The sequence below is a fragment of the Vombatus ursinus genome, unplaced genomic scaffold (genome assembly GCF_900497805.2).
Source record: "Vombatus ursinus unplaced genomic scaffold, bare-nosed wombat genome assembly UNPS02014813.1, whole genome shotgun sequence".
In the NCBI taxonomy this organism is placed as follows: Eukaryota; Metazoa; Chordata; class Mammalia; order Diprotodontia; family Vombatidae; genus Vombatus; species Vombatus ursinus.
Window position 1 is genome coordinate 27,866,885 of NW_020954591.1, and position 23,609 is coordinate 27,890,493.

At 41.2% G+C, this 23,609-nt stretch overlaps 1 protein-coding gene across 2 annotated transcripts in view; it reads left to right on the forward strand.

The window, feature by feature from the left end:
• Positions 1 to 23,609, forward strand: part of SNX19 (sorting nexin 19) — a 63,067-nt gene that overhangs the window by 21,816 nt on the left and 17,642 nt on the right. Inside the window, exon 9 of one of the 2 annotated variants that reach the window (XM_027835142.1) lies at positions 1,651 to 2,119. The exons of the other annotated variant lie outside the window; for it this stretch is intronic. Within the exon in view, the coding sequence (XP_027690943.1) occupies positions 1,651 to 1,693 (43 nt within the window). The 3' untranslated portion in view covers positions 1,694 to 2,119. Of the gene's footprint in view, positions 1 to 1,650; positions 2,120 to 23,609 lie in introns of those variants that run through there. 2 annotated transcript variants of the gene reach the window in all.

The following is a 23,609-nucleotide window of genomic DNA, read 5'->3' on the forward strand; positions in this document are numbered from 1 at the left end:
GACAGTGGGACAATTTCTCATCACTTTATCTTCTCCAATACCTTAAGTTACATGGAGAGCAAAAAAAAAAAAAAACAAACAGCAATGTCTTTGCAGAATGGCTGCTGAACAAGATATGAATTCAGAGCACTTGCTGGATCATTCTCCCTTCTCTAAACTTTTACCATTGCTCACCTATGTCTTCTGCTCAGGAGTAGAGATATAATGGACTTCATCCACTCACTCGAGAGGTCCACCAAACCTTTGACTTAATTCTTCTGTGCCTTGCCCCTCTTTTCTATTTCTCTCTGTTGGTTCTTCCATAGCGTTAGGAACAGGAGGGAGATTCAAAAGCTTCAAGGGGGTGTTGTAGCTAGCCAATAATAGTTGACTGGGAAGGCATCTCTTCTTCTGCTTTCTGGGACATGACAAGAAGAGAGCATACTTCAAAGGACAGCAAGAGGAAGAGAAGGGACAGTGCAGTGGAAAGAACACTGGCTTTAGAGTCAGAGAATGTTGGCTCAAGTCCCAGCCCTGCCAGTGTAACTGACCTTGGGCAAATCATGTGACCTCTGTGGGCCTCAGTTTCCACATCTGAAAAATGAAGCAATTGGCTTAGATGACCTCGAAGGTCCCTTCTAGCTCTGAATCTTTCATCCTTAGAAACATATAGAAAGGTGAGTGGGAATTCAGAGGAGAACAGTATGGAAAGTACAGATAGGATAATTTTCATGGTTTACCTAAAACTCCATTTACCATGTCATTGTGAGAAGGACCAAGATCTTAGGGTGCATCAAGAGTTTATAGCCCTTCTGAATCTTTCTCTAATCATCAGACTCCATTTGGAGTATTATGTTCAGTTCTGGCAGCTATATTTTGGGAAAGATATTGATAAGTTAGAACTAAGCACCTACAGAAAGGGAGCCAGGTTGGTAAAGGGACTCAAGGTCATGCCGTATGCAATAACTAACATGTATTAGCACTTCAGAATGATTTATAGACATTTTCTCATTTGAACCTCATACCATACCAACCCCATGAGGTCATTCTATAAGTAACAGTTTACAGAGAGGGAAACTGAGACTGGTCACACAGTTTTTAGTCAGTGTCAAAGCTTAGATCTGATTACAGGCATTCCTAATTTCAAGGGTAGCATTCTCTTCCCAATTCCACACTGCTTCTCATATGAGAATTATTCAACGGAAATAGGGATGTTTATCCCGAAGGAGAGAAAACTAGGGGAGAGGGGTGGTTCATGATAGCTTTCTTCATGTATTTTAAGGGCTGTCACATGGAAAAGGGATAAGATTGAATGGGTAGAAGTTTCAGAGTGACCGATTTAGGTTTGATGAAAGGAAAAACCTCCTACCAATTAGAACTCTCCAAAAATGGAATAGATTGCCTCAGGAGATGGTGAGATCCTCCCCCCTCCCTTATGTGAAGACTCCAAACTGGCTCCCTCAGTCAGAGATGCCATGGAGGGGATTCTCAGGCAAGTTAAGAGTTGGACGAGGCCACTAGAGATTCTTTGCAAATGTGTAATTCTGAGGTTTCTTCTGAAGTCTCAGTAAGCCATAAACTCTGAAGGGTTTGAGTCAATTCCAGATAAAGAGAAGAGCATTTTGTGTGGGGAATTAGAAGAAAAAAGTCAAGGTCTGGGTAATGTTTCAGATGGATCTTGGAGATGAGAGACCTGACACAGAGATGGAGATGAAGACAAGGGAGTCACAAGTTGTGAAGTTTCCAAGTAGGACTATCATCTTAGAAGGTGCAGATTTGTTGGAAGAGAACAGAAGAAAGTCTCTAGTGGCCTGAGAGCACTGGGCTTTGTTGGATTTTTAGAAGCTATCCCATCCTCCTCTGAAGACACACATTTCTGATATTCAAACTTGGACCTTCCTTCATCCCATATGCCGATGCTTAAGGCATTTCTAACCTACAAGGTGTGCATTAGTGAGGATTTCCAGGGACACACACACACACACACACACACACACACCCTTTCCCCCTCTTTCCTTGCAAGGTCGGCCTACATCATAAACTCCTGGGAGGTTTGTGCCTTTCATATTTAGAAAAAAAAAAAAGAAAAAAAAAAGGTCAATGCAACACTAGCTGACTTTCTCCCAATCAAGCTTTAAGAGGTAAGAAAACAAGCTGGAAATCTGAGCTCTCCCTGAAGTCTTAGCCACCACTACTACTCCATTACTCCACCCCTGCTCTCCCAGGCCCCCAGCCCCTCCCTCCCAAGAGCCATCCCATCAGGTTCTCCCAGCTCTGTTCAATGTTGAACTCACTGAGACTCTATGTTCCCCAAGACAGCTGCATAGCACACCAGAGGCACTGTGGTCCTCTCCACCCTGGGACTGGGGCCTTCTGTCCTGTTTTCTTTTGCAGGGTAATCAAATTTAGAGTTATTTCTTTGGGGTTCTAAATTTTAAGGGTCTGGGTCAGCTGGTGTTATGCAGAACTAACCAGCACCAAACCTGGCTGCCCCCATACCCTCTTCTCCCTATCTGGAACATTGTGATTTAAGTCTCTGTGGTGACACTGTCCCTGCCTGCTCTGATGCCCATTTTTCTTCCTTAAGATAAAGCCCTTCCCCGGACTTCACTGCTTTTCAAGCATCAGACTTTATTAACAACCTCCCCCCCCCAAAAAAATAGGTTTATTTCAACTGTGCCCAGCTCCTTTCACTTTCTCTGACCCGTTCTACTTGAAAGATCCATACACACAGCTGCCTTGGGCACCAGAGACTGCTGCCAGATAGTAACTTCTTTCTCTGTTCTACAAGGGGAAAAATAAAAGGCAGAGTAAACTCAACCCCATGACCTCTCCTTCCAGACTGAGGTTGGAATGGCTCTGAGCTGAGCCAAGCTCTATAAATCTCCCTTGATTGTTGATGGTGTAGAGGGAGTGGGGGCTGGAGCTGAAGAAGGAAAGTTCGATGCCCGAAAAAGGTATTGTTAAGTAAAAGGGCGGCTTTGCACACGTGCGCGCATGACCTCCTATGTCAGCTTCTGTGCTGGGAACATCCAATTATGTAACAAGCAGCATTCCTTCCTTGGAGCCAGAGATGAGGAGAATGAAAGGGGAGAAGGGGCGGCAGATCTAAGCCAGGGAGTTAGGCCAGCTTGGGCAGACTTTATTGGTGTCTGAGAACAGACTGGGCCAAGGTTGTTGAGAAATTCTCCTCCGTCCCCACCTGAAATGAAACCCAACCTGGGGGCCTGGACAAGATGCTCAGCGACAGAATAGGTGTGTAGGTTGGAGGAGAAGAGAAAACTTTCTTTTCATGTGTGTTTTTTTTTAAACTGTGGCTCTTTGTTGATAGTATAAGGGTATGGTCAGGTAGCAGAAAGTCAGTGGGAGGTTATTATGGGTCCTGATGTAGCGAATGAAGGAATGAGAAGTAGTTGGATTGAGTCCTTTTCTAGACTTCCAGGACTACGCAACGATACAAATATGGGCCAGGCCAAGAGAATACATGTGAGCCGTGTCTCTTGGCTCTGCCCTCCCCATGGCCCCAAGGGTGGCATCAGTCCCTGTGTCAAAAGGGCAGCGGACACATTCCGCAAGTCTGCATCAGGGTTTCTTAGAAAAAGGGAAGGAGGGGAGTTGGGGGTGGCGGGGAAGATGATAGAAGCAAGGAGGCTCTAGGGTTTATGGACAGAAGGGAGTAGTAGAGGAAAAACAGGGACATGTCCAGGAGGAGAGCAGATAGGGAAGAATGAGGCCGGCTTAGAGGAGCCAGTTAGATCTCAAAGCCAGGAGGAAGGGATTAAATAGCAAACCCAGGGGCTTAAACCAGACCCGAGAGGTCTCGGAATAGTCTTCTTAGAAATGACCTCTCCCTTCGAGCCATCTCCCATGAAATCCAGGGAGAAGGTATGGGGTGGGAGGGAAGGAAAAGAGGTTGGGGCATATGGAGAGGGAGTCTAGGGTTAGCAAATACGTTCTCTTTCCATTGACCTTAGAACAGCTCTAGCATACTGTATAGCAGGGGTTCTTAACCCAAGATCTGGGGCGGGGGGTGGGGTGGGGATCCATGAACTTGGATAGGAAAAAAATAATTACATCTTTACTTTCACTAGCCTCTAATTGAATTTTAGTATTTCCTTCCATTATGAATGAATGCTGGCAACAAACATTATTCTGAGCGTAGGTCCATGGGCTTCACCATACTACTCGTGGGGAACTTGACACAGAAAATGTTAAGAACTTCTGACCCATACTGACGATGCTGCTTCTACTTTTTTCATCCTTTCTAGAATCATATATGGCCTTGGAAGTAATCCATTCACGTTGTTCCTTTCTCTAGGGGTTTGAAGAAGAGACAGAGGGTTAGATGGTCAAGCAAAGCCCTTTTTTCTGCCTTTGATACTGCCCAGGGGTATCATAGGCTACCCAGGAGGGGAGATTGCAAGAGCCGTCATGCAGGTCACGGCTTTCAAAAGCCATCTAGCCACCAAGAGGCAGCTAGGTGATACAGATGATACAGCATCAGGAAGACCTGAGTTCAAATCCAACCTAAGACTCTTACCAGCTGTGTAACCCTGGATAAATCACGTAACTCATTTGCCTCGGTTTCCCCAACTGTAAAGTGGGGATAATAACAGCACCTACCTCCCAAGATTGTTGTAAGAATCAAGTGAAATATTTGCAAAGCACCTAGCACAATGCCTGGCACATAGTAGGTACCATATAAGTGTTTGTTCCTTTCTTTTCCTAGATGTCATTAGCACATGTCATTTATATTGAGCTTCCCAATCTCTGTATTCCTTTCTGAGTCACCTCCTGCTTCCTATCTCCCTGAATATCTCCCTACAACAGATACACTTAAGACCCACCAAATTTCCTCAGAAAAAGGCGAAGGGAAACTTAGGATATTCCTTTTTTTTTTCCTTTGGTCCAAGCTTCCTGCCACTACCCTCCCCAGTCCAATTCTCCCAGGCCCTGGACCTGTCTGGCAAAACGAGACACTAGTATATTTGAATGAATGTTAAGGATGCGGATAGGAATCTTGGCAATGCAAATTCTTGCAAGTTGAATGCATCACTTTTTGACTCTGGGCCTACACAACAACAGTGTTGTGTAGCCATGGGCCACAGGGTATTTCCAAAGCCCTTGTGCACCTTGATCATTCAGAAATCAGGATTGTTGTCTGATTATGAAGTTTGAGGGCCACTGAGGACCTCCAGGGCTCTGCCTACAGACAGGACTGTACCCAGACCAGGCACAAAAGCTGATTATTCATTCTCTTCTTAAAAATCTCCTAGCTTGGGAGCCGATAGAGACAGTTTGTTCAGCAGAAAGACTGCTGGCTCTGAGAGTGACATGACCTAGGTTCGAATCCCAGTCTTGTAATTTACTAGTTGCAGCAGGTGGGTGATGCAGTGAATAAAGCCCTGGGCCTGAAAGTCAGGAAGCGCTGAGTTCAAATCCAGATTCAGAGGCTTAGTAGATGAATGACCCTGGGCAAGGCACTTAGCCTATATCTTTAAATGAAAAATGGGGATAATAACAGCAGCCACTTTTCAGGGTTATTGTGAGAATCAAATGAGATAACTTTTGCAAAAACCTTAAAGCACAATGCAAAGTCTAGCTATGGGACCAGGGCAAATCTCTTAACTGCCCTGAGTCTGTTTCCTTACCTATAAAGCTAAAGGCATTGTACTGACTAGATTATAGACCAGCCTGTAAGATCCCTTCTGACTCTGAATCTATCATCTTATATTAATTTATAACTTTTTCAGCGGCCCTGTGCTCCAACTGTTTAACTGCTTTTAGACTTAGGAATTGTATAGAATAAGAGATTTTTAACTTTTTGTGTGTAGAATATACCCCTTTGCCAGTCCAGAATAATGTTTGTTGCCTACATTCATAACTGAAGAAAATGATAAATTTCAGTCGGAGATTAGTGAAAATAGATGTAATGATTTTTCCCCATCCGTATTTCTAGGCTTCCTGAAATCTGTTTACAAACTCTTTGGGGTTTGTGGATTCCAGGTTCCAAACCATTGACATAAAGCATCTCAATCAATCTCCAGCACCTCTCACCTGTTCCCACCGAAAGCACGGACATAGCCACGTCCCCCTTCCTTTCACAGGATCCTCTCCCTGGTAGCTGAGGCACAGCATCAGTGGCTGGCCTGCCCCTTGCCCCAGATCTGTGCTAGTTTCAGTCCATGGTACCCTGTAGCCCTGGGGCCATTTTCCTAAGGGATCTCAGGCCTAGAAGTTTCTCAAGGTCCTATTTCACTTTGCCTGTCAAGTTACATTGGCTTTGGCTGCCTTTGGGAGGGATGGGTATGGTGCTTCTCGCCATCCTGGAGGCTTCACTTAGATTGTGTGTTGCTTCTTTGGGGGGGAAAGAATCCTACTTGACACTGTGCCTGCCCTGGCTAGTCTTAGCACAGGAAGGATCTTGCCTTCTATAGTCATACTCAGGTTGGGTCGTACTAGTTTGCCCTAGTGTCTGAGCAGCAGCCCTGCCTGACCTCTCCCTCCCCCTTCCTGGGTGTCACATATTCTGCATTGGCTCTGGGATAAAGAGATCCTGTCTGTCTGTCTTGTCACATTCAGGCAGTCTACACTTGGATACCCGATCAGGATTCCAGCAGAAGGTTTGAAATAGGTGGGGTGGACAGTGTATATATAGAATGTGTGTGTGTGTGTGTGTGTGTGTGTGTGTGTGTGTATACACCCGCGCATATGGGCAGCCCTGAATTAGAGATTCTCAAGTGCTGTAAGGTAGCCACAAAGCTAATACATGAAAACTATTCCTTGCTGGATCAAAATACTGATAATTTTGTATTTTTTTAATTGCAGGGAAGTCTAGACTTAGGATTTCATCAGTATAGGGAAGTACCCAGACAAAAACTGTCACTTTTAACCTTAAAGAGTTTTCTGAGGTTCTGAAGGGTTATTGACATGCCCAGGATCATATAATTAGTATGTGTAAGAGGAAGGACTTCAAGTCAGATCTTTTCTGACTTCAAGCCACTGTACCATGATACTAACTACTAACATATTATTGATTATAATTGTGATTGTAATTACTATAAGTATGATTATAATTCCTAACATGTGTAACTCTTTTACTCACAATAACCCTGTGAGGTAGGCAGTACAAGTGTTATTATGCCCATCTTATAGATAAGGAAACTGAGGCTCAGAGGGAAATAACTTGTCCAGGATCATGAAACTAATAATATCAGTGAGCAATTATATAATGCTTTAAAAATATTATCTCATTTTATTCTCACAACAACCCTGGGATATAGATGCTATTTATTGTCCCCATTTTACAGATGGGGAAACTGAAGCAGACAGCGGGTAAATGACTTGTCAAGGGTCATACAGCTAGTAAGTATATGAAGCTGAATTTGAACTCAGGTCTTCCTAACTCTATTCCCTGTGCTTCATCCACTGAGCCACCTACTTGCCCAGTATCAAGGATGGAATTAGAACCTGTATCATTTGACTCAAGTTCAGTGATCTCTCCATTAATCCTCCCTCTATCTGAATACTACCTACTTGAAAAGTTCCTTAAATGGTCCTAGTCAATACTCAGGATAAGAAGAGTTGAGAGAGAATTGAAATGGAAAAAATCAGTGGATTTAGTCCAAAGTTTTATGTTCAAATCCTTTCTCTACTACTGGCCTGGCTATGTGACCTAAAGCAAATCACTTACTCTCTCAGACTCAGCTTACTCACCTGTAATTGGAGATAATAAGGCTTAGCACAACTTCCTTCCCAGAACTGTGAGGTTCAAATGAAGTAGGTGAAATAGGACAAGGTTTTCTTCAGTGCCCTATTCTCCCACCTACTTCTTTGGTACCATTGGCCTCCCAAAGGCATCCAGAGTCCTCTCAACTAAATAAACCTGTCCTCTCCATTAGCAGCCCATGCTTCTGACCCTTCTCATCTTCCCTCACCCCTGCTTTTCAACACTTAGGCACCCCACATCCCATTCTCTTAGGGCCCTTTGCTCTGCTAAGAAATTGATGAACTCATCTGTGTTGATGCGAAAATATGGATTCCTTCTCAGGTTAGATTTCAGATTTTAACAGGCACTTTTCAGAGAGAGTATCCTTAATGATGGGAAATTCAGTCATTGTGACAAATTATTGGGGAAGATATTTTGGGAGACAGGTGACCTTTCAGTGCCCTTTATATCATGCCATGCAGTAGGTTGCCTATCTTGCTTACGTACAGGACTGGTCAGAGTTGATAATAGTAACTCCCATTTCTATGTTTTATAAACATTATCTTACTTGATCCCCATAACAACTCTGACGGAGGTGCTATTATTATCCCCATTTCACAGATGATGAAACAAAGGTTCAGTGGGGTTAAGTGTTTTTCCCAGCATCACACAGATAATAAAGTGTTTGGTGTAGTATTCAAACTTAGATGTTCCTAACTGGTTTTTCCACAGCGTGCTTGAGCAGCTCTAAAAATGTTTGGACTTGGCCAGCTTTCAGGACCGAAGGAGACTAAAAAGTGGACTTATGGTCTCTGAATCCTCTTTCCTTGACTTTCTAGAACTTGGTTATCACATAGATGTTCAGGAGGGTGGTTTCAATGACTTCCATGCAATAAGTGTTCAGATGATTTTCTATTAGTACTTTGTCACATAAGCTCTGGAGAATTCAATCAGTTAGGGAATTAGCAAATCAGCTTTATTGAGCACTGCTCACCTAGGACTATGGTAGGTTGGGATGTAAGAGTGGGGTGCTTACAAAGTCTGAATTCAAGGTGCTCTCAGTCTTTGTTGGGGAGATGATAACTCATGCTTGCATTACCATAGACAGTTAGGAGGTAGCTGGGTGTCACAGTGGATAAAGTAGACCTGGAACTAAAAAGAACTGAATTCAAATCCTGCCTGAGACACTTACTAGCTGGACAAGTTACTTAACTTCTGTCTTTCTCAGTATCCTCATCTGTAAAATGGAGATAATAATAGCACCCACCTCTCAGGATTGATGTAAGGATAAAATGAGATAATATTTGTAAAATACTTTGCAAATCTTAAAGCACTATATAAATATAGCTATTATTATTATTGTTATTATTACAATCCTCAATTGCCAATTTATAACAACCCTGGGAGCTAAGTGGTACCAGTATTATTATCCCTACTTTGTAAATGAGGAAACTAGTTATGAGAGATAAGGACTTGCCCAGAGTCACACAGCGGCGAGCGGCAAAACTGGTATTCTTACTGTAAGCCCCATGTTCTTTTTGCTAAACCTCATGGATAATACATGAATCAATAAGCAATTAAGGATAAGATAAGTCAACCACTAAGGGCTACCTTACAGAGTCTTCTAAGCACATTAGGAATATAAGTCGGAACAGATCCCTAAGGATCAGAGGAGTAGGCAAGTGGAAGACTGGAAATAATAAGCAGAATGTAGAAGGGTGGGTAGAATTTAGATAGGTAGAAGGAAGGAGAACATTCTATGTAACTCAAGTATCCAAAAGAAAATACTTACTGTGATGTTAAGATACAAAGACCTTGGTTAAAGCTTATGGATAATTTGTAGTCAGCTCTGGGTAGGAGGTACCATGGGAAGTGCACTGACTGATTCTGGAAACAAAGAGTCTTCTTCAGATCCTGCAGCTGATATTTATTGCTTGTGTGACCTTAGGGAATCATTTAGCCTTCCTTGGACTCAGTTTCCTGATCAGTAAAATGAGGCCATTGAGCTTGCTGGGCTCTGGGTCCCCTCCATCTCCAGATCTATGATCCTATTTATCCACCTCTCTATGGATGGTTGTTATGATGGTTTGCATTTCATTCACGCCTAACTGGATGTTGTTCAGTTGTTTTTCAGGCATGTCTGACTCTTTGTCAGACCCCATTTGGGGTTTTCTTGGCAAAGATTGGTTTGCCATTTCCTTCTCCAGCTCATTTTACAGATGAGGGAACTGGTGCAAACAGGGTTAAGTGACTTGCCCAGGGTCATACAGCTAATAAGGGTCTGAGGCCAGATCTGAACTCAAGAAGATGAGTCTCCCTAACTCCAGGCCCCACCATCCACTGAAGCTAACATGGGGAGTTAGTGTTTTATTTCTGCCTATGGCCACCAGGTGGCAGTACAGGATAAGCTGTGGTTCCTTAGTTTTCAGCATTCTTGATAGCTGCTGGTGAAAAGAGATAGGAGCTGGTGGCTGCCCCAGTGGAAACTCACTTATCTTGTAATTAACAAAGACAGGTCCCATCCCAAATAATTGTTAGATGAACAAGAATTTAAACTTGCTGTTGGCAGGAAACTGCGGCCAGTACTGTTGAGTGATGCTGTTTCCCTCTGACTCAGGCACCCTGCACCCTCCCCCTTTCTTGTAGCTTCAACAACTTACAGGCTAAGCAGGGTCAGCCTTCACAACACCCTCCCGGTCATGCTTCAGCCAGCATTCCCTTCAATGAGCAGAGTGTACAGCCAGCAATTGGTTGCCCCTGTGACCTCCCTCCTAGTACTCAGATCTGCAGCTGATTCATTCTGAACTGGTTTTGACCTAAGAACTCTGAGCTGGGACAATTTGGTTAACATGCAGAGGTGTGAAGATGTCACCCAGCTGGACGGATTGAAGATGCCAGAACTTCCTCTGTGCTGCCCGTGAATTAATTATCCTTTTTCCAGAGACCACTTAGGCCTGTGGCTCCTTCTCAGTCCTCATGATCCCAAAGGTAATAATAGTGTCCTAATAGTGATGAGAAACAGACGCCATTTGCTATTTAGTGCTGTCATCTGGGGTCCCAGAACCTGAGTTCTCTGGCTCTTACAAAGGTGATCTTGTGGAAATATATTCATCTTGGTTCCACTATTTGAATGCTTACCAAAATGGGACTGGTAATTCAGAGAAACAGAATATTAAGCCACAAGGGCTGTAGGTTTTATCACTGTCTCATTTTATAAATAAGTAAATCACGGTTCCAAAGAAGTGGTATGTCTTACCTAAAGTCATACAGGGAGATAGTGGCAAAGCATGGTTAGTGATGTAAAAATAATAATTACTCCCTTTCATATAATACTCTAAGATTTGCAGAGTCTTTTTCCCACAATCCTGTGAGGTAAGTAAGGCTGGTAGCCCATCTCCTGATCCCTACACCCTCCTCTTTCTACTATGTATCATATTGCCTCAGTTGTGAATATAAGGGCTAACTCAAATGTTATATGAGGGTTACACATGGCTGTTTGTAGGGAAAAGGTAGGTGAACTGTGACTTTATTTAGAACAGTTCACATCCTAAAAATAGAGTAGGGTTGTAGACATGGAATTCTGCTTGGAGGCAGAGGGTTGGACTTAAAGGTCTTTTGAATCTCTCTACCTGGGCAAGTGACTTAACCCTGTTTGCCTCAGTTTCCTCATCTGTACAATGAGCTGGAGAAGGAAATGGCAAACCACTCCAGGATCTTCACCATGCAAACCCCAAATGGGGTCATGAAGCGTTGGACATGACTGAACCATCTCAACAACAACAGCAATAACAACAACAACATTTCTCATAACTATAAAACTGGGGGAGGAGCTGGGCTAAATGACCTCTCAGACACCTTCCAGGTCTAGATCTTCTCAGATGTGATCTTGTTGTCTCCTTGGTGGAGATGTTTTCATACTTTATCAGCCTTTTTCAAGACGAGTACTCAGAACCTCCCTTGCCCTTCCTGCTTATTTATATCTAATCCCTATTTTCCCCTTCTCGGAGAATCTGTAGAAAGTTTTCCCCAGACTGTGTTCATTTGTCAAAATGGTATGAGACCGTGGGATAGGGCCTACATACATACAGATCACCCCTTCTCTTTCCTCTCCACCTCCACCCCTGCCCCCAGGCTGCTAATTCCCTTCTTTCCACCCCTGAGATGGTAACTCTGTGCCCAAGGCAGAGCATGGAGGTCTCGCAGTAGGGTAAAGTCACCATGAACAATAAGGCCCCCGTTGCCAAGGCGACCACTAAATTGCTACCACAGCCCCTCCCTTGTCTCTTCCACCTCCTCCCAGTGTTCCGACTCTGAGGGCCGCTCCCCCTCTCCTTGCCCTTTCCCCTCAACTGGACTCAATTTTCTCCTGACTGGGTGGCCACTTTAATTAGCTCTCTCCCCACTGCCTCCTCCACCCCCAACATGCTGGGAAAGGAGAGGGCCGGATGGCTACCTGGCGATTGAGAATGAGCAGAGCTGGCTGTTCACACGGAGCTGAGAGCTAGCCTGGGGGAAAGGAAAGTGATGGAGTTGGGACTTTAGACAGCCCTGGGGCCTCTGAAGGGATGGAAATCTGGTGCTCAGTACAGGGAAGGCAGAGAAAGTTTCTGAAATATATGCCCAAAGGTGCTAGCTTTCTCAAGGGGCTTCTTACTCAGTCTACATAGATATTTTAGTCCCTAAATCACAACTCTCCCCACATTAATTCCCTTGCTTATGCTAGGGAGGAAAAAAGGAGAAAGTAAGGGATGGAATGCAAATCTCATCTATATACACCAGCCTTGCATTAGTGTTTTATTTGGCTTCCCTTTGAAGACTGGGCTTAATGAGATGGGGTTGGGAGCCTGAGGAGGATATTCTTTATCTAAGACAATTATGAAATAGATGATCCTTCGGGCTCACTTGGCTGCCTCTTTCCATCTCTTCTCTCCCCACCCCCCCATCCGAATAAATATACCAATCAGTCTTCACATTCAACACTAGGATGATTTTGGGGTCCTCACAGCTATTCCTAGCTCACTTGGAAAAGAAATGTAAGGCTTGTTTCAGAGATAGAGAGAAGGATTGGTTGTTTCCAGTAGAAACGTTTGCTTCTTCATCCAGGAATACACGTAGGATTCTGGGATCATAGGATTTTGAGCTGGAAGAGACCTTGGAGAACATCAAAAATATCATTTGACTGATAAAGAAACTGAGGCCCAGAAAAATTAAGAAACTTGCCCCAGTTCGCTCAAGTAGCATATGGGAGGAGCAATAGGCTTTTTTCTTCCTCAGGTAATGAGTACTTGACTATTTTCTGAACAGGATTTTTTTTTTTTTAATTCACTGGGTCATAGATTTAGATCTAGAAGAAAATAAGAGTTATCTTGCCCAACTCTCCATTTCACAGATAGGTAAACAGAAGCACAAAGCAACTAAGCAACTTGAGCAAGGTCACACAAGTAGATTCAAGATTTAAATCCCACACTTTTTTCATTATAAAACACAGCATCTCATTTAACTATATATTGATTGACAGGTTGATTGATTTGCTCATTCAGTCATCTGATGATAAAAGTGTTTAGAGATATAAATTTTCCCCTTAGGACCACTTTGGCTGCCTCCCAAAAGTTTTAGTATATTGTCTCATTTTTGTCTTTTTCTTCAATCGGTTTTCTATGATTTGTATGATTTGTTCTTTGATCCTAGAATTCTTTAGGATTAACTTATTTAATCCAATTAATTTTTAATCCTTTCTTCTAAAACCTTTTTTTGAATATAATTTGTATTGCTTTGTGATGAGTAAAGGACTTGTTTAACATTTCTGCTTTTGTGCACTTATTTGAGCTTTTAATGCCCTAGTACATAGTGAATTTTTATAACAATGCCATTCACAGCTAAGAAAGATATATAGTGCTTTTTGTTCCTATTTAGTAATAGTGAGAGATCTATCATATCTAACTCTTCTAAAAGCTTATTCAGGTCCTTGACATGTTTCTTGTTTTCCTTTTGGTTAGATTTGTCAAAGTCTGAAAGGTATACCCAGTCCCCTACTATTAGAATCTGACTATCTATTTCTCCCTGAAATTCAATTAACTTTTTCTCTAAGTATTTAGATGCTATGCCTTTCTAGGCACATATATTAAGTATTGATATTAATTTATTGTCTATGGTGCCTTTAAAAACAATGTAGTTTCTCCTTTATATCTCTAAATCAAGTCTGTTTTCATTGGTGCCTTGTCTTATATCATGATCATAGCCCACCAACTCTATCATTTTCTCCAAGTTTTATATGTTATCACAAATCCCGTTTATGTAAAATAGCAAGTTCTATTCTTTCCTCGCTCTTTCTTAGCTAGTATATTTTCCTTCTATTTTCTGTTTTTCTCTTAAGATTAGTGAAATATTTTTTCTGTTTCTTCCAAGTCCTCTATCTTATTTACTCTCTTTATGACTTTTAAAGATGTTAGGGTTTTACAGAGACAGTTGTTTTTCCTCCCTCTGTTAGAATATAAACACCGCATCATTATAAAGTCCCTTCTAACTGCTCAAATGTATTTACCTTTCTGTATATCTCTTTACTTATGTGTTTGCAATCCAAAGTGGAGCAAAGTATAGCTGGAATCTGATCTCTTCATTAAGAATATATGGAAATCTCCTATTTCATTAAAGCCTCATTCCTCTACCCCCATAAGATTATATTTAGCTGTGCTGGGTAGACTATTCTTGGTTATAAGCCTTTCTCTATATTCCAAGCTTTCCTCTCCTTTAAAATGTAGTTGCTATGTCTTGTGTGATCCTGACTGTGTCTCCTTGGTACTTGAACTCTTTATTTCAGACTATTTGCAATATTTTGTCTTTGATATGAAAGCTCTGTATTTTAGTTATGAATTTCCTGAGTTCTCATTTTCGTGTTTCTTTCAGAAATTGACTGATGGAATCTTTCTATTTTCACTTTGCCCTCTGTTTCTAGTAGGTCTAGACAGTTTAAATTCATTTATATTTAAATGTGGTATCTGGATTTTCATGGTTGAAGTTTTTAGGTAGTCTGATGATTTTTATTTTATCTTTCCTTGACTTGTTTTCCAGGTCAATTGTTTTTAATAAGAGATACCTTGTATTTCTGATTTTTCACTCTTATGATTTTTTTCCTTTAATATTTCTAGTCTCATGTAGCCATTGATATCTGTCTAGTCCAATCTAATTTCAAGTAATCTGTTATTTGAACAAGGTTTTGCTGCACCTCCTTTGCTAAACTGTTCATTTTCCCAAATCTTTCCTCTACAATTCTAATTTAATTTATATGATTGTTTTCAAATTCTTGCTTCATTTCTTCCAGGAATTCCAAGAAAGTTTGTGGCAAATGCATTATTTTATTTTCATCTTTGTTTGTATCTGTTGTAAAGTTATTCTCTTCTGGGTGTGTATCTTGGGTATCTGTGGCACCATAGTGTCGTGTGTGTGTGTGTGTGTGTGTGTGTGTGTGTGTATGTGTGTTTTAAACTGTGTTTATTTATTTTTTCTAGCCTTGCTCCTTGAATTAATATATTGTGCTGGGGTCAAGTTCTTTGCATTTTTTGGAAGAAATGGAGAAGCCTTCTTTGATTCTATATATAAGATCTGGGTATTGAACACTGTGTTTTTCAAGGGCTTCAAGAGTGGCTCCAGCCAACACAATACAAAAGGGAGATCTGTGTGGAGAGGTGCAGGGGGAAAATCAAGCAGAGGAAATCTGCATTGGGATATTGTCATCAGGGTGTTCCCTGTTCATTACCTTCAGATCCCTAGACCCAGACACTGCTGACACAAGTTTGTGTTTAGAAGGAGCTGCAGACTACAGGCGTTGTTGGCTACACCTGTGCTCGGGCTTCCATCACCCTGTCCCCAGCTACAGACTCTAGCCTTCCCTGGCTTGCCCCATGTCCCCTTGTTGGAAGGCTTCCATCAGTTACACTTCCAGGCCATACTTTTCTGGTTAGATCCCTTCCCAAAGTCCACAGGCTTCTAGCTCTTCTTTGTGCTGACTAGGGCTAACAATATGAATTGACTCTAGTTTCTCTTTAGATTTCTTGATCATTTCCTAGTCTGTTGCTTTTTAACATTGCTGGGGTAGCTGTGAGAGAACTGGGCTCCTCTGCTTTCTCTTACTCGGCCATCATTTGAGAAGCAGCATGGTGCGGTAGGAAGAACACAACTTGGAATCAGGAGAGGCCTGAGTTCCAGTCCCAGCTCTGACACTTCTTGTCTAAATGACCTTGAATATGTCACTTAACCTCTGAAAATTTCAATTTCTTCATCTGTCAAAATGACCTACTAATAAATACATTATCCACAGAGTTCTGATCAAAGCATTTTTTGAACCCTAAAGTACTATATAAATGTGACCTATTATTATTTATTGTGCATCTAATGTTTTTCAGTCATTATGGAAGATGCTAGATGATTAGTGATGCATTGGCAGCTACATGGTGAGGCTGTCTGAAGGTTTCCAAAGTGCTTTGCTCATAGGGCAGTATTTTGAAGTTGTATAGTAAGGCCCCCATAATAGAATCCTGAGGGTGTCACCCCAATCTGTCCTTCTGTGAAGAGCTTGAAGAACAAACATGCTTTATGTTCACCTCCTTGCTCCCTGATGATGGTAATTTGCATTTACTTGGTACTTTAAGGTTCACAAAGCCCTTTACAAATACTATCTCATTTTATCCTTATAACTACCTGGAGGATACGTGCTATTATTGTCTCCATTTTATAGATGAGGAAACTGAGGCAAATGGAGGTTAAATGACCTGCCTAGGGTCCCATAGCTAGTAAATGTCCATGGCCAGCTTCAAACCTGGATCTTCCTGACTCCAGGTTCAGTGCTCTATCACTCCGAGCCCCCAATTCTTCCCGCACGTTCACTTGCAGGATTGGCAGAAAGATGGTTCCAACTCCTTGCATTGTTTGTGGTTATTTCTATTACCCAACCATCCCCCTTCCCCTTGTGCCTCAAGTTTTGGGGAATAGACTGGAGTTGATATGACCGTACTCCATCTGTCAGAAGCACCTCCAGAAATACAAGTATGACTCACTCATGATTCCTCTGTTATTGTTTGATTTTGGGTCTTTTCTGTGCTATGGTCTTTCTCAGGAGCTGGCAAAAACATTGGCTGCTGGCAAGTACCCTCTTACCCAGGATTTATAACGTGCCCCAGATATGAAGCATAGCCTAGCCACTTCTATTCTCTTCCAGAGTATGATCCAAGCCCATAGACGTGTGTGGATTGTATGTTTTGTGGATTATCCATTGTTTTTAAATTCAGGATTAGCCTCCAACACAATCCTACCTCCTTGAGCTACTGGAATACCCTCAAGCTAATAATGAAAAAGACCTGTGCTTTAGTAAGAATGGGAATTCCCAGTGGGAGAATGTCTTCCCAGAAGATTGAAACACACCTGTGACTTAGTAGATGTATTGTAGGGAGTTCTTGAGATATTCAGAAGTGAAGAAACTAGGGATTATCTGAGATGGGATTTGAATCCAGGGTCTTCCTGACTCTAAGGCCAGTACTCCATCCCACTATGCTACACTTTCACTGGTATATATTTACGTGGTTTAATTTAATATTTATTAGGCTAAACAAAATATAATTAAGAAAATAAACTTGAAACATCATATATGTACTTCAATACTTTAAAAGTTTCTGCCATCTCATTAAAAGATTCATCTCTGCTTTCTCATCCTGTAAAATTCTTATCCACATCTTTCTGTCAATCCTACATAAACAATCCACCTAGTACACCAGAAGCCTACCTCTAAGCCTGTTAATATTTCTTAGACACTGTTGTAGAACTCAAATATTGACATCTTACCCATCACTCTCAATACATGACATGATTAATGTGTGAGAAAGTAAAGGGGCAGGGGACAGAGAAAGAGAGATAAAGAAAGTGACACTGAGAGAGACAGAGAGAGAAAGAGAAAGGGAAACAGATAAGCAGGTACACAGACAGGCATCCAGAAAGAGACAAAGACAGAGGCAATACCCTCACCCTACTTTGTCTTGAACTGGACTCATCCAAACTGGAACTCTACTACCACTTTGATGAACTAGTCTCACTATTTAAAGTCCCCAGGGGCATAATTAGTTTGTTTAGCAAATCTTTGACCGATTAAAAAGCAATTCACACCTGATTTTAAAAAAAAAAAGATTACTGGGTGTATATAGACAATCTTATACATTGTGAAAACCTAATCATATCTGTTTATTGTGAGATGGGAGTTGGGGGGGGAGTGGAACTTCATCTCTTACATCAATATATCAACATATTTATCGGAATTAATCATTTCCTTAATGGAGACAAGACTACTAGACCTAGTGGAAGTAAAAGAAATTCTGAAAAAAAATTGTTTGGGTAGATAGATGTTTTACAATCTGATGCAGAATACCAGATCCCACATGATCCCCTGGACTTCTGACAGCGAGTTTGGTACAACATTGAAGGAAAAGTGGGTCTCATACATAAAAAATTCATTTTTCCAATCTTCAGTCCTTCAGCCTTTTGTTATTACCTTACCTATCACAAACTTTTTTCTTCTTCTTCATAGCAATGATTAGCAACTTTTGTTTTAATTTTATTGGTCATCTCCTTGTACTTTTAACTTCAATGAGTCTATGGCAAAGTCAACAACAATCTGTCTTAAGACCATGGCTTATTTTCTGGAGATGAATTAGGGTATTGTGCAGCAATAATGCACCATTTCTTGAGGGTGTTTTTGCTTTTTTTTTTTTCTATTTATAACTGTATTTTGCTTCACATTTCAGCACAAATGACTCTTTATCATTGTGGACTTGAGTGATCCCTGAAACATTTGACATCCCCACACTAAAAGTCATTACAATATCTCTAACAGTCATTGAAGTATGCTGCTTATGGCCTAAACTTTTGAAGTTTTCTCGGAATAATAATATCCATTATTTTTTTTGTTTGTTTTTGTTTTGTTTTTTGTTTTTGACTAGGCAATGGGGTTAAGTGACTTGCCCAGGGTCACACAGCTAGTAAATGTTATGTGTCTGAGGCCAGATTTGAACTCAGGTCCTCCTGAATCCAGGGCCAGTGCTGTATCCATTGCATCACCTAGCTGCCCCAATAATATCCATTCTTAAAAAACACAGAATTAGAAACAGCAAAAAGAGCAACGGAACACATGTAACATGAAATCAGCACTCAAGTATCAGAAAACTAACAAAAGGTATAAAAATCAGCTCTGTTCATTTGCATTTGGTCAAGGTTAACTCTTCTAAATCAGTCTAATATCAGTAGAGACACACAGGCACGACCATTGTTGTCACAAAATGAAACCATATCAAAAGTATTGCTTGTCCCAAGGAATTTGCTCACCATTGTAGTCATTGTGCAAGTAAAAATATGGCAAAAGATGGATCTAAGGAGAGAACTTTATAATATAACAACAACAATAATGACTGGTGTTTGTATAATGCTTTAAAGTTGGCAGGACACCTATATGCATTATGTCATCTGAGCCTCAAAACAACCCTATATGCTAGGTACTATTGTTTTACTATTATTGTTGTTGTTCAATCATTTCGATCATATCTGACTCTTTGTGACCCCGTTTGGAGTTTTCTTGGTGGAAAACCATTGGAGTGGTTTGCCATTTCCCTCTCCAATTCATTTTACAGTTGAGGAAACTGAGGCAAACAGGGTAAAATGACTTGCTTAGGGTCACACAGCTGGTAAGCGTAGTAAGTAAAATGTGTCTGAGGCCACATTTGAACTCAGGAAGATGATTCTTCCTGACTCCCGGCCTGGCGCTCTATCTACTGCACCACCTAGCTGCCCAAACAAGCAAACTGAGGCTCAGAAAGAAGAAGTGATTCACCCCAAGGTTACACAGCTGGTTAAGTGTCAAAGACAAGGATCAAACCCAGGTTTTCCTGGCTCTAGGCCCAGAATTCTGTTCACTACACCAGAGACTTGTGATTTGTGTCAGACTTGTGACCTGCAGGCTTGCAGCCAAGCTAAACCAGATTAAAAACTACAATACAACATAGATAGTGTTAACTTGTGATTTTCTAAGTCAATATGCAGTCTCCAGGGATCCATTTCTATTTGAATGTGACACATTGCATCACACCATACTACCTCTCATATGGCATACCTGTGCAGACATACCTTCAAGTTAACACTGATCTTTTAATATCTTGAATACAGTTATCCTACCAGCTACAAATCACACTAACAATACTAACATCCGGCACACACTTTACCATCTTATACATAAGAACATTGTGAAAGACCTTGTCAAATAACTTATGAAATCAAGATAACATAATATTAGTATTGATTGAACACTTTCAGTTTTGCAAAGTGTATGTGATTTCCCCCTAATTATCCTATCCAAAAAGACTATATATGCCCCCTTTTTGGCTACTTAAAAGAGAGATTGGATAAGGGGAAAAAAAAAGAGATGAGGAAAGGGAGATAAACACCAAGAGAAAGGGAAAGAAAAAAAAAATGGGACTCCTATATTTAGCAACCCAAATAGAGGAGTAGAATGAAACGTGGCCAAAATTGTTCATGGGCTAAAAGCCCTATTTTGTGAGCTTTTTAGGAGATTACTGCTAAAATGTTTAATCTTGTTGTGTTTTAACAGCTAAAATTATGATACCACTTCTTGGTACTGAGCTTCTGGGCTCAATGACATCACCTCTGTCTGCCTCAGTTTATTCATGTGTAAAATGGGGAAAATAATAGCACTTACTTCTCAGGGCTGTTGTGAGAATAAAATGGGACAATATTTGTGAAGTACTTTCTAAACCTTAAAGTGCTATGTAAATGCTAGCTATTTTTATTTTTATTATGAGATAGCTAAATCAAAGTGATTCTTTTCCCAGCCTTGTCTTTTGGGCATGCCTTTATGTAAGAGATGTATTACAGCAATATTGATGCATTTCCAAGAAGTAGATTTTATTTTCACCATAAAATGATGGTTGTTTTTGCACAGAATAAATTTGCCATTAGGCTGAATTGAACATTTTTGGTGAAAAAGGGATTGATATGATGGTCATTTGATGCACCCGCTGGTATTAATTAACAACACAGAGTCTTGAATGTAGGAGTCGCTTGATAAATGTCTGGATTGAATTGGACTTGAAGCTTACTGAGCCTTAACCCCACCTCCACACCCCCAATTACAGTTCCCTTTTCAATGGTCATACTTTTTATGTTGTTTTCCAGCCTTGGGGATCCATAATGTGACTCCACAACACCCTGGCTACAGGAATACCCTTCATGCTTAGAAACCACATTCTGTACTCCAAGCTCCTGGAATTTTGACACCCTCTTTTGGGTTGGTAATTGGCAGTCTGGAGCTCTGTGAAGCCTGGAAGACCCCTTGTCAGGGATGTTAGAGCTTGAGCTCCTGCTCATTTGGGAGTTAGACTGATTGACCTCTGAGGTCCTCTCCTCAGTTTCTGAGGTCTTTTAATACCATGGTAAAGCTGAGCTACAATATCACATTTTTGTCAATCGTTGTTATTTCTTAGTAAGTGATATCTTCCATCTTGAAAATGCCCTACATTTAAACCTCCAGGTTATATAAAACAGATTGGTTTCTTTCATTCAATAATTTAAAATTTTAGATTAATATATGGAGTTTACTTAGAATGAAGAATGTCTATAACTGATCATTCATTTTGTAAAGAGCTCATCATTACCTGAATAGGGTAATGTCACCCCCATATTCCCTTACCTCTGTCATATTACCCCACCCTGAGTTTAACAACTTATCCTTTTAAATATTGCTCTCTCCATGGTAATTAAATTGGCTCCTAATTAAGTCTTCAGGGCTAAACATAAATAGTAAGTAGTACTGAAACTTTCCTATCTTCATCCCTCCCCCACCCCCACCCTCCATTCCTTCCTTTGTTAGTGATTTTGTAAGTCACTTGATATAGGAGAGAAAAGAGATTCAGAGAGCTTTTCACTTCCCATTCATTCTGTGTCCAGGGTATTTTACGAGAGGCAGACAAAGAGTTAACACTTGGAAGGCTTTTTGAATCCTGGCTAACACCAGTTTAGAAGGCCCTCTTTGATACAGAGGGATTGGCCACCATTCCAGGTAGAGGCCTTATTCACCAGGGGGAAATTGATGACCATCAAAAAGACAAATGTCTTTCTTTAAGATTTAAAATGAAAAGGGGCAAATATTTCTGCCAGCTGCCACTACAAGTCATTTTTTTTTTCATTTAGTCTATGACAATTTGACTAAAATGCCTTTGCCAAGTATGCTAAATGCTACACTTTACTATTCCATCACCACTCACTTCTTTCACAGTGAAAAAAAACAACCCATCCTCACATTTTCAGGACAAAGCAGGGCCCAATCTGTTTCTCCTACTAAAGCCCCTAGTCTGGTCCTTTTTTGTGGTCCAGGAGTGGTATAGGACAGGTTAACGTAGTGCCCCATCTGACCAGGTTATGTCTCTGTTTCACTGTGCTCAATAAACAAGCACGTATTAAGTGCCAGGCATTGTGATAAGCACTGGGAATATAAAGACCAAATTGAAATAATTCCTGTCCTCAAGGAGCTTACATTCAATCAGGAAATCAGAGATAATTTACCTATGAGTCCAAGGCCAAGACCCTACCCATTATGCCACATTGCCTTGGTCATGTGCTTTTTCATAGCTTAGCTTTTTTTTTTAAGTATACATTAGGGTTTTCTACCAAAGTTCTACTCTGATAACTCATCGAAGCTTAGATATGAGAGTTCTCAAAGGATTTGCCAGCTGAGCTCAAGCTCTGGCAGGTCCAGAAAGCTAACAGTGTGGGCTTAATGCCCTACTCTTCTTGTCTTCCAAAATTCATTCTAATTAAATTCAGAAAGGTGTGTCACTAGAATATTGGCTTCCAGTGCTCTGAAGAAGAAAAAGATAAAAAAAACACCAACACCAGCAAAAACTCATGAAGACCCTTTACTGGGGCAGAAGGTATTGCCATCTGCATCAGTGGAAGGAATGTCTGTGATTATAAAATCATAAATCTTTTGGAGTATTGAGCCAAGTACACGAGATGATAGAATGAGAATTACAAAGTAAGACCAGATTGAACTCTTGGAGACTGGGGGCTTTACCCAGATTACTCCCCCAGTTCAGTCTCTATGAAATCCCTGCTACTTAATTTCATCTCCACAACCAACACCTCCCCCAGAATCTTTTCATGGCTAAAAATAACAGTCTATAATTCAAATCACCATGTCTTGGAGTCTGTGTTTGTGTGCGTGTGTGTGAGTTTTGTTTTTCCCTCAAGCACATACTGTACATCAGAAAATATGGGCACATTTTAAACTGCATTCAGCATTCATTCAACAAATATTTCTTGAGTGAATAATAAGAACAAGTTTGAAGAAAGAAAAATAAATTCCCAGTCTCTCCAAGGTTCCACCGTTATCACCAGCTCTTTGCTGGGTAGAAAGAGTGGAGATTCTTATCCTCAGTCCTTGAAAGCTTTCTCTTACCCACGGCAGAAGAGAATGACTTGTGCCTTAGATCTAAGCAGTGAGAGGGCAGCAAGGCTGAACTTTAGCTGTGTGACTTGGGCCTGGATGGTCATAGCCCTCAGAAGTTAGGAGCTGGAAACTCACAGGGAAGAAATATGTATAAACATGGAGGGGAGAAAAAGATGGTACAGGGCCAGCAGGCAGGAAGGCAGAGCCCTGGGAAAGGGCCCGGGAAACAGAGATGTGTTACTTTTATCAGGTGGGGAGCTGGCAAAAACAGTTTGTTCACCGGGAAATGCCCTGTATCCCTACCAGCAATTCCCCGGTCCCCCTTTCACTCCTGTCCTGAAGGTGGGGGTTACTGATTAGATGAACAAACACTTCATAATAATGTGCTAGGTCTGGGGGGAGAGAACACAGTGTTCATGGTTTAATGCC